The sequence below is a fragment of the Trichomycterus rosablanca genome, chromosome 2, assembly GCF_030014385.1.
Source record: "Trichomycterus rosablanca isolate fTriRos1 chromosome 2, fTriRos1.hap1, whole genome shotgun sequence".
Lineage (NCBI taxonomy): Eukaryota > Metazoa > Chordata > Actinopteri > Siluriformes > Trichomycteridae > Trichomycterus > Trichomycterus rosablanca.
The window spans coordinates 33,975,364-33,987,347 of NC_085989.1; the positions used below are offsets into that span (position 1 = coordinate 33,975,364).

Sequence of the window (11,984 nt, forward strand, 5' to 3'; positions counted from 1 at the left end):
GTAGGCAAGATACAGTTGTCTTGGTACTTCTCACCAGGGCGCCGCCACACATGCTGGACACCATCTGAGCCAGACAAGTTTATCTTGGTCTCGTCAGACCACAGGGCATTCCAGTAATCCATGTTCTTGGACTGCTTGTCTTCAGCAAACTGTTTGCTGGCTTTCTTGTGCGTCAGCTTCCTTCTGGGATGACGACCATGCAGACCGAGTTGATGCAGTGTGCGGCGTATGGTCTGAGCACTGACAGGCTGACCTCCCACGTCTTCAACCTCTGCAGCAATGCTGGCAGCACTCATGTGTCTATTTTTTAAAGCCAACCTCTGGATATGACGCCGAACACGTGGACTCGACTTCTTTGGTCGACCCTGGCGAAGCCTGTTCCGAGTGGAACCTGTCCTGGAAAACCGCTGTATGACCTTGGCCACCATGCTGTAGCTCAGTTTCAGGGTGTTATCAATCTTCTTATAGCCCAGGCCATCTTTGTGAAAGAGCAACAATTCTATTTCTCACATCCTCAGAGAGTTCTTTGCCATGAGGTGCCATGTTGAATATCCAGTGGCCAGTATGAGAGAATTGTACCCAAAACACCAAATTTAACAGCCCTGCTCCCCATTTACACCTGGGACCTTGACACATGACACCAGGGAGGGACAACGACACATTTGGGCACAATTTGGACATGTTCACTGTGGGGTGTACTCACTTATGTTGCAGCTATTTAGACATTAATGGCTGTGTGTTGAGTTATTTTCAGAAGACAGAAAATCTACACTGCTATACAAGCTGTACACTGACTACTCTAAGTTATATCCAAGTTTCATGTCTATAGTGTTGTCCCATGAAAAGATATAATGAAATATTTGCAGAAATGTGAGGGGTGTACTCACTTTTGTGATACACTGTATTTACAAACAAACATATAAACATCTAGATACAAAAATATACATGTGGGTTTTAAAGAAGAGAGTTATTGCACAGTCCCTATAAATTGTACATTATTTACTAGGATGCAAAGTTTTGAGAGTTTAGTGTTTTTATGGCGGAGGGGTAAAAGCTTTTCAGGAGTCTGGAAGTCTTAACGAAACACCCTGGACAGGTCGCCAGTCAGTCACATGGCAAACACACACACCTAGGGGTACTTTCAATTAGTATGTTTAATTAACCTGACTGCATGTCTTTGGACTGTGGGAGAAAAACCCACACAGACACAGGGAGAAAGGAAAACTCCACACAGAAAGGACCCGGACCTCTCCACCTGGAAATCAAACCCAGGACCTTCTTGCTGTGAAGAGATATTGCTATGCATCAAGCCACTGTGCCACCCATGTGCGGAAACAGTAACATGAAGAAATGATCATAGCCAAGAAATGTGTATTTAATATTTAAAATGTGCAAAAAACTAACATGCAAATAATGTATGAACCTGCAAAAATGGATATGTATAAAAAAAACAATCATCATTGTTCATTTATTTTTATAACCTGGCATTTTTGTACTTTTGTCATTAAAGTACATTCAACTTATTTGTCATGTTGTTTGAACCAGTTTAAGAGGACCTTTGCTTTGTCACATGACCCATTATTGTGCTAAAGTGGCCATTATAAATTTCATTCTTTCTTTCCAAGAAGCTTGGCCTGAACAACTACTGCTCACTGGATAGTTTTTTTTGTAGTTGTTTTTCACTTTGTTACATTTGTTACTTTGTTCTGTATATACTGATAAGCCATAACATTAAAACCACCACAGAGTAGGTATTATTTGGGTGGTGGATCATTCTCAGCACTGCAGTGACACTGACATGGTGGTGGTGTGTTAGTGTGTGTTGTGATGGTATGAGTGGATCAGACGCAGCAGCGCTGCTAGAGGTTTTTTTAATACCGTGTCCACTCACTGTCCACTTTATTAGACACTCTCCTACCTAGTAGGTCCACCTTTTAGATGTAAAGTCAGAGACGATCGCTCATCTATTGCTGCTGTTTGAGTTGGTCATCTTCTAGACCTTCATCAGTGGTCACAGGATGCTAACCACGGGGCGCTGTTGGCCGAGTATGTTTGGTTGGTGGACTATTCTCAGTCCAGCAGTGACAGTGAGGTGTTTAAAAACTCCATCAGCGCCGCTGTGTCTGATCCACTCATACCAGCACAACACACTCACTGCAGTGCTGAGAATGATCCACCACCCAAATAATACCTGCTCTGTAGTGGTCCTGTGGGGGTCCTGACCATTGAAGAACAGGGTGAAAGCAGGTTAAAAAAGTACAGTATTATAAAGTCTGTTCTGCATACAATCAGTAATTTCTACAATACTGAAGTCTGGTTTCTACAATACTAGGCAGTCAATAATTATAATTTCTACAATACCAGGCAGTCTGGTACAAACAATCATTCCAAGAAGTCAATTGTTATAAATATTTTTGTAAACAGAAAATTGAAACATCAGTATTTCTGAGAGGCTTTGGGAGCAGCTGAAGGTAACCACGGTTAGCTTGCTGATTCTGAGGTCTAGTCAGACCAGGACATTCACATTTTAGAGCAAATAAAAATTATTTATGAATTTAATAAACATTTTTCCAGTGTGTTTCCAGCCACTAACATAAATCTCATTCACATTTTAGTTGCAACCTTCCTAAGTCTGTCTTTGCTTTAGCTTAGTATACTGTTAAAAATATTTTGGTGACCTAAATGGTCATTCAATTTTAATTTGTTTTAGTAAAGACTAAGATTGCTGGTTATAACACCTAAACCCAGTAATAGCTTTAAAGTGATAACAATAAACTATACCTGTTCCTACAGTTCCTTCAGGTCTGGAAACTTAACTTTGCCTATGCATAAACTGGATTACAGATCAGTATTTGATGAGGCCAAGTATTAGAAGCCAACATTTATTTGTGAATACATTATAATAAACCACACATTTCATGTTCACAGGTAAGCAAATTGAAATTGTTACATATAAACTTAAATAAAACTTAGAAAAGTTATAAAAGTAGCACTTTGGTCATACATTACTTACACTCCATAACTGCAATGACCCATAAATAACACAACTCCATTGTGATAGATACAGTTTAGTTCTCAATATATACAACATTTCAAAAGGTGTCAAGGTATGTAAGGTGGCTGCTAATGCTGCAAGAAAGTCTTTAAGTTCTTATATAAATGTAGCATAGTTTACAGTGTAGAAGGATTAGTGATAAACATTTTAAACAAATGTTTAAATTTTTTTAGATTTACTTTCACGTTTAGATCAATGCATTGCATGTGAGGAGGTACGTGTACAATACAACCTGTATTAAACAATGCTTAACATTTTGCAAGATAAATAATAAACAAGTAAATGTGGAGTTGTTTTTTTATTTTAAAAAATAGTCCATTTTTGTTTTAATATATAGTGAATTTTACTTGACCCACCATAAACATTGGTTACCTTCTTGACCATCAGTCAGTATTCAGTCAGATTCATAAATTATGCTGACACTTCAAATACCAAAAAAAAAAAAACTTGGAAAGCTAAAGATCCAGTTACATAATCACTATTGTATTAACTGACTTAACATAATTTCATTTCACCTTGGCCTGTAATGATTTAACTGCTTGTGATGGAGCTGATCAAGTCACAAGATTCGAATCATTTTTGTATTGCTACTAAGACAATAACAATTAGGTGTATTTTAATTACTACCTTAATACCCAATCCTCTACAAACAGTTGGCTAGTAGTGGGCATGTACTTGTCAATATATATGTTAATTTAGATGACAAACATAGACTTTTCCCAAGGCTGCAGCCATGAATTGAATGCTGGCTAGGACTGCCATTCTAAAACATTTTTGCCATATCAACAACTAATTGAAACATTGACAGATCTTAACATTTTGCAAATCTAATGAGTGACATGACATTTTCAGCATTGGCGTATGGCCTTGATTTTCCAGTAAATTCATCTTCTCTGATTACATAGTCCACATAAATAGCTGCAATCAATACATTAGTTTTGGTGCATTTAACCTTCATTAATAAATACCAGCATTCTTTTGCATTATTATTTGAAACATTATTAATGTGTATTACAAAAAGCCATATGTGCAGCAGAGGTCAAATGTTGCTCTACAACATTTAAAACAAGCAATAGTGTTGCAGGTATTTTAACATACTATTTAGTTGACATATAGCTATTTCCCAGACTAGAATACCTATGCTTCTATGGAATTACTGGGTCAGCTTGTGTGGAAAAAAGAATACATTAAGAAGTAAGACACATACGGAAATAGGCGACTTGAAGGAAAGTGAAAAGGCAACAGTAAAAAGTATTAGTCATCCATTCTGTAAGACAGTCTTACACCAAAGATCAATTTTCCTATACGGCTATAGGCAAAAGTTATGTAATATGTATTAGTTGGTCTTTTTTTAGTGTAATTTGTAGTGATAATGATCCTGTGTCAAATTTTGCTTCATAAATAGTAAGCTACATTTGCTTAAAATGTATGTAGGTTGAAACTTACTCATGTAGAAACACATATATTCTGCATTTTGAACTCGAGAGAGGATAGACAAGAAAAAAAAAAAAATTTCGGACGTGATACATTATTGTCATGTCAGACCATGTCAATTAGGATGTGATACTGAAGTGATTTAGAGTTGAATGATTTATCAGCCCTTTGTGCAAAATGGATTCTTCTGTTGATGGAAGCCCTGTAATGCGTCTATGAATAAATTAAACATAAATCATCAAGCGAATGCAAAAGTACAAACAATGGCCTAATATCAGCACAATGACAGAGACATGTGATACAGCCAAAAATGTAACAGTAACATAAAACAATCAAATCATGAAACACACTTAATGACAATTGCTTGCTAAAATGTTTTCATCATTACAGGCCTAATTTAAACCAACTGTGAAAATTTGGACCCATATACATGATTAGTTATATACGTTAATTGGTTGACTAGATAGACTTCTTTTACCACAATTTGTGTTCAACTCCCACTTGATGTAAGTCTGTATGAAAGTGGTTACAGTGTGACATTGTCCAGGTATAATGACATTCAGCAGTTTTATGTTTTTAAGGTACTAAGAAGCATTTAAAATTATACAATGAAAAATAAAACAGATACCTTGAATGAAATAACAATGATCACTACAAATGTAGTACATGTGAGACTGACATTGTTTTTGAATACCAGTGTTAAACTTTTTTTATTGTTCAATGGTTAGACTGAATTCAGATATTTTTCAGATTTTCTGCCATTTATTTACATGAGAAGGGTCACAGATTACATGAATTTATCCTAAATGTTTTTACTTTTTTATTTTGTGTGAGTCTGTGTGTGCAAAGCTGTACAGTGCAGTGTCTAATTGTATATTAGTCTATAAAGCAACTAAAAATTTCAGAAACAATAAGTTGTGTTCTTATTAATATATGCTAAAATAACTGATTGTCTAGTAATTCAAGGGTTGTGACATAAAAAGATGCAATACATTGCACTAGCATTGTTAAGCATTGGGTTGTTCTTCCTATATTTCAGAATAAACCACATCAATATTATTTGTTCGTTACATGTAAGCCACTGTGATTAGGAAAAAATAAATAAATAAACTGCAATAATTGTATTGGACTACAACGCATCTGAATATGTATTTTAAAAATGCAGACAGTGAGATAACTGTTTTGACTGAACGACTGTCACACTGTAACAAGCCTAATATTTTAATATTGAGCCCGCTCAATCACATTGATCATTTGTTTAACAGAAACATTGTATGGTTGTTTTAACAGGAATACCAGATCAGAAGACCAGATCTTCATGACTACAGAATGTGTCCATCCTCAGCAAGCCGCCTCTGAAGTTCTCTCTTGTCATCCACCTCCCCAGTGCCAGCACTGGGTTCCTCATCTCCGTCCACCATAAATATAGGCCAGTCAGAGTCTGCTGTGCCCTGCTCCATAACAACAGACTGGCCACTCATGTTCATAGAGGGTGAGTCCTCATTGGTTGTAGTGACACAAGTGCAGCCATCGCAAAGGCCAAAGCGTTTTAGACCATGAGAAACCGCCCCAGAGAATACCCGCCTGCAGCCCTTACACACGATAGGCCACGTTGCTCGATGAACCTGTCAATTAGACAAGAAGATTTATAAGTAGGTAACACCAACATGTCCAAGTCATGAAATGTAACCACTCCAGATAAACTTAATCTGAATCAAGATTTAAAATGACTATGGACTTACAGTAACAGCATGTGTGCGTAGATGCTCCTGACGTGTGAAACGCTTTCCACAGATGTCACATGGGTAGGGCCTTTCTCCTGTATGGCAGCGTATGTGCCTCTTCAAAATGCCCTTCTGTTTGGTCGCATATGGACAGAATGGACACTTGTGTAGTTTCCCTAATTAAACAGAGTGAAGTTTAAAATAAAGCTCTTGTTTAAAACATTTTTAAAATCATCTGTAAAGATCCATTTTAACACTAAAAAACAATTGTGTGCAGAAATTGGCCACTTGGATAAATGTTTAACTGATTTGACTGCTGTTGAAATTCTGTTCCTTTTTTGCATTGTCCTAATTTGGATATACACTAGCACACTCCCCCTTTGGCATGTGAATATGCAATGTGTTTTTTTTTTTTTTTTTTTTTTTTTTTTTTTTACATACAGCCTCAGAATGGATGGAAGACCATGCTCCTCACTTTGTATTCTTCAAGCACTCATGCCTACTCCTTCAACCAGACAGCCATACCTCATTCAGCCAACTGTGTGTTATAATCACCCGGCTAGCCCACTTGATCCAGCATATTATCCCTTATCATGTCCTTTATGGTCTAGATCAGGTATGCTGGACAGTAAGCTAGACTGGATTTGGGAATACTAATAATGCTGGTGTTTGTTTATTGCTATAGGCCATAAATAAAAAAAATGGTACATAATGGCATTTCTCATTTTGCTGTGGTACCTCATCCAGAATATTGGTATCTAATTATAACTGAACAATATTAAAATACCATTAAAAAAAAAATTATTGTTTACACCTGTACATTACTGTTATCATTATAATCTTTTCGTTATGTAAATGTAAATGTTAACTAGCCTAGTGCCGCTTAACATTTCTGGCAAAGACTTCTATAATTGTTTTTACAGTTTTACATCCAAAACTAATCCTTTTTGTACATCAATTTCATGTAGTCTTATTTACATATCATTAAATAGGCTGAATTTCTAAATCTACAGAAATACAGGCGTTGGACAATGAAACTGAAACACCTGGTTTTAGACCACAATAATTTATTAGTATGGTGTAGGGCCTCCTTTTGCGGCCAATACAGCGTCAATTCGTCTTGGAAATGACATATACAAGTCCTGCACAGTGGTCAGAGGGATTTTAAGCCATTCTTCTTGCAGGATAGTGGCCAGGTCACTACGTGATGCTGGTGGAGGAAAACGTTTCCTGACTCGCTTCTCCAAAACACCCCAAAGTGGCTCAATAATATTTAGATCTGGTGACTGTGCAGGCCATGGGAGATGTTCAACTTCACTTTCATGTTCATCAAACCAATCTTTCACCAGTCTTGCTGTGTGTATTGGTGCATTGTCATCCTGATACACGGCACCGCCATTGGATGCACATGGTCCTCCAGAATGGTTCGGTAGTCCTTGGCAGTGACGCGCCCATCTAGCACAAGTATTGGGCCAAGGGAATGCCATGATATGGCAGCCCAAACCATCACTGATCCACCCCCATGCTTCACTCTGGGCATGCAACAGTCTGGGTGGTACACTTCTTTGGGGCTTCTCCACACCGTAACTCTCCCGGATGTGGGGAAAACAGTAAAGGTGGACTCATCAGAGAACAATACATGTTTCACATTGTCCACAGCCCAAGATTTGCGCTCCCTGCTCCATTGAAACCGACGTTTGGCATTGGCACGAGTGACCAAAGGTTTGGCTATAGCAGCCCGGCCGTGTATATTGACCCTGTGGAGCTCCCGACGGACAGTTCTGGTGGAAACAGGAGAGTTGAGGTGCACATTTAATTCTGCCGTGATTTGGGCAGCCGTGGTTTTATGTTTTTTGGATACAATCCGGGTTAGCACCCGAACATCCCTTTCAGACAGCTTCCTCTTGCGTCCACAGTTAATCCTGTTGGATGTGGTTTGTCCTTCTTGGTGGTATGCTGACATTACCCTGGATACCGTGGCTCTTGATACATCACAAAGACTTGCTGTCTTGGTCACAGATGCGCCAGCAAGACGTGCACCAACAATTTGTCCTCTTTTGAACTCTGGTATGTCACCCATAATGTTGTGTGCAACATAATGTTGTGAGCAAAACTGTGCTCTTACCCTGCTAATTGAACCTTCACACTCTGCTCTTACTGGTGCAATGTGCAATTAATGAAGATTGGCCACCAAACTGGTCCAATTTAGCCATGAAACCTCCCACACTAAAATGACATATGCTTACTAAAAATTTTCACATTCCAACTTGAAAAATGACTACTACCTAATGACTTCATTAGTTAAAAATGTGCATTATAAATCATCATGAAATGAAATAAATTATTTTAATGAACAGCTTAATCTTGGTCAGGATAGCGGCAAGTCTGGTTCCACTGGGAACCACTGAGGGCAAATTTGGACGACCCTGGACAAGGTGCCAGTCTATTGCAAGGGTGTAGCCAATCCTGTCTAGGTTGCCGCCTGGCTGACCAATAGCATAAAATGCCACTGTGCCAACTGAGTGGCCTTACACCATTTATGAAAGTTTTAAGTTAATAGCTGTACATTAACTAAGTTACATTACCATATTCTACATTCAAAATGTGCCCCAGTATAAGGACTTGCACACAATACAGCCAAATAAGATTTTAGTTCTTCCTAAAGGGGCAAATGCCGTGAAATATCCCAGAAATGCTGAGCGTGCATGAGTTTAAATATCTACTTGTCCACTGGCCTACAAAATGCTCACCTGCATCCTCCATATACCAGTCATTCTGTATCTCCATACTGTAGGAACCCCCATGTCCTAGTCCATCTTCAATGCGAGCTGCTACACCACTGCTTCCTAAACTGTGGGCAAAGTGAGGCCCAAGTTCATCTCGATGAGCGCTGGCTCCTCCACGAAGCAACACGTCTACATACTGCTTCATGTGATAGTTGGGATAAGGCAGGGAAGTTGGCTCACTGCTTGGTGCAGGACTTGAGCCGAGAGTTCTGTCTTCACCAGGGCTTGGATCCTCATAGATGCCAATGCCCTTGGCTTCAAGTGAACACTCACCTTCCTCATCTGGTTCAAACTTAATCTTGGGATGTATCAAGTCCACGAGCATCCCTGAAGAAGATGGGTTGGCTATATTTGAGCCTGTGCTACTCTTAGCTGGTGTGTTTCTTGAAGGATGGCTTGGAAATCCTCCTTGTGAGTTCTCACTTTCTGAGTCTTTGCTACTGGTTGCAGCTGGGGTGGACGGAATATCTGACGGCGCCTCAACTGAGTTAAGCATCTCCATACTCTGTGGGGTTCCTCTGTCTGCCTGGGAAGTGGATGCTGCTAGAACACTGGAGACCAAAACTGGTGTGCCACTATCAGCAGGTCCATCTGTCTCTTTTATCTTTTCTTTTTGATCCTCCTTCCCCCGATTGCAGATCTCTAATGAGGATTTGATGTAGCCTTTGCAAAAATTCACCACATCAGTCATTTGCAAGTAACTGGCAGCAGACATGATTTCAATCACATTGTCACTGCACAGGTTTATCCGACCCGAGTACAGAAAGTCCAAAATGAGTGAGAATGCGTCCGCTGTGACAATGTCTAGTGAAGCCGTGCTATGTCTGTGACCACTGTCCTGCAAATAATGCACTAGAAGTGCCCGGAAATAGCCACTGCTGGCAAACAGGATGTTTCGATGTGCCTTGAATACACGTCCCTCTACGATAACGCTGCAGTCACAGAAGAAGTCCCTCTTACGCTGCTCATTCAGCTCACATAAAAGCTTCGCGTGATAAGAGGGCACCTCCATTTTTGCCATGTAAGCGCCTCCTCGACGTGTAATTCTGTAAAAGATCAAAGAGGAACTGTAAATGCTAAATAATCAAATGGTCACATTACTTGTTTAATAACAGAAGCATAAAATTAACACTTGTTTAACCTTCAAATGCAGAGAAAATTGGAGATTCATATGGGTAAAATGTATTTATTTTAAAGCTAGACACACTGAGAGGGAAACAAATTGAGGAAACCTTTTTCTGTTCTGACATTGGTGTGCTTTTGTTTACAAAGCATGGTTTGATGAGTCTGGAGTTGGTGTGGGAAAACTAGTCATAGTAGTAACTGAAATGGTACAAATTCCCACAGACAAAATATATGATCTTGTTGAAAGCCTTACCAGAAAGTGGAAGCTCTTTCTTCTAAATGATAACGGTTTGCTGTACTTTGGCTGATTTGACTTACTATATTGTCCTGCATTTTTGGCACAAACTCGCAAAACAAAAACATTCCAACGTTTGACTGTTATTGGGTTATTTTGTAGGTTTGTAGATAGATGGGGGGTTTTTTATTAGGATTTTAACGTCATGTTTTACACTTTTGGTTACATTCAGGACAGCAAACAGTAGCTACTCACTACACAAGGTTCATCAATTCACAAGTTTATATCGAACACAGTCATGGACAATTTAGTATCTCCAATTTACCTCACTTGCACGTCTTTAGACTGTGGGAGGAAACCGGAGCACCCGGAGTAAACCCATGTAGACACGGGGAGATCATGCAAACTCCACACAGAAAGGATCCAGAGCACCCCACCTGGGGATCGAACCCAGGACCTTCTTGCTGTTAGGTGACAGGGCTACCCACTTAGCCACCGTTCTGCCCCTCATCTAGATATTTAAATAGCTAGACACACTGAGAGGGAAACAGTTTGAGGAAACCTTTTTTGACTGTTTGACTGTTATTGGGTTATTTTGTAGATAGGTAGGTTAGTAGGTAGGTAGATAGATACTTTATTTATTCCGAAAGAAATTACTGATAATTTAGTAGATAAAAGGCGGAAAACATTTAAGAAACTGTGACCAGAATTTAAAGGCCAATCACTGTGATGAACCCATTGACCACCTAGCCATGTAGCAGTTATGTGGGTCGCTAAGTTAGCAAGCATGCTAGCTACCAAGACTTTTATCCCCGTTTCTTTGAAACTTAAAACATGTACAAACAAAATGCGATATATTAAATACATTACCTCGGCTAAAGAAGGTTCGAGAAGTTTCGGCGGTTTCGCTAGTTAATTTTAATGCCCCGACGTTATTTTCATTGCTGAATGTAGTATCCACTTCCTGTTGTTAAGCAGCCGTACGGAGAAATGACGACCCCCTCACTATCCAATGAAAAACAGAAACGCAGGTAGGGGGCGTGTTTTCTCCTCTTCTCTTTTACATCAGGTAAAGGCACAAACACAGTCAGAGGTGAAAAGGGAAACACACCACAGGGGTGGAACAATTAGTGATTACAATATTCATCAACTAACAGTGTATGTGAACTAACAGGGTACCATTCTCAAACTCAAACGTAGCTTTGTTGGCATGACAAAATATGAACATTGGTATTGCCAAAGCATGGTACCATTTTTAGAAAATATAATAAAAAAATTAAGTAAAATAAAAAAACCAACAACAATAATAATAGTAATAAAAATACACTCACTGTCCATGTTATCAGCTCCACTTACCATTAAGAAGCACTTTGTAGTTCTACAGTTACTGACTGTAGTCCATCTGTTTCTCTGTATGCTTTGTTTGCCCCCTTTCATGCTTTTCTTCAATGGTCAGGACCCCCACAGAGCAGGTATTATTTAGGTGGTGGATGATTCTCAGCACTGCAGTGACACTGACATGGTGGTGGTGTGTTAGTGTGTGTTGTGCTGGTATGAGTGGATAAGACACAGCAATGCTGATGGAGTTTTTAAACACCTCACTGTCACTGCTGGACTGAGAATAG

At 39.2% G+C, this 11,984-nt stretch overlaps 1 protein-coding gene across 1 annotated transcript; it reads right to left on the reverse strand.

The window, feature by feature from the left end:
- Positions 1-5,188: 5,188 nt before the first annotated feature.
- zbtb8b (zinc finger and BTB domain containing 8B) lies at positions 5,189-11,315 on the reverse strand. The gene is made up of 4 exons (XM_062990766.1): positions 11,230-11,315; positions 8,964-10,045; positions 6,232-6,389; positions 5,189-6,114 (listed from the first exon to the last, which is right to left on the reverse strand). Exons 2-4 carry the CDS (start codon positions 10,018-10,020, stop codon positions 5,812-5,814), a joined length of 1,518 nt encoding a protein of 505 aa, XP_062846836.1. The 5' UTR covers positions 10,021-10,045; positions 11,230-11,315; the 3' UTR covers positions 5,189-5,811.
- Positions 11,316-11,984: the final 669 nt, after the last annotated feature.

Coding starts and splice junctions, on each gene's coding strand:
- zbtb8b (XM_062990766.1), bottom strand. CDS start 10,020: ATGGCAAAAATGGAGGTGCCCTCTTATCACGCGAAGCTTTTATGTGAG. Junction 6,390..8,963: donor CTGGTATATGGAGGATGCAG/GTGAGCATTTTG, acceptor CTGTTTAATTAG/GGAAACTACACAAGTGTCCA. Junction 6,115..6,231: donor TACGCACACATGCTGTTACT/GTAAGTCCATAG, acceptor TCTAATTGACAG/GTTCATCGAGCAACGTGGCC.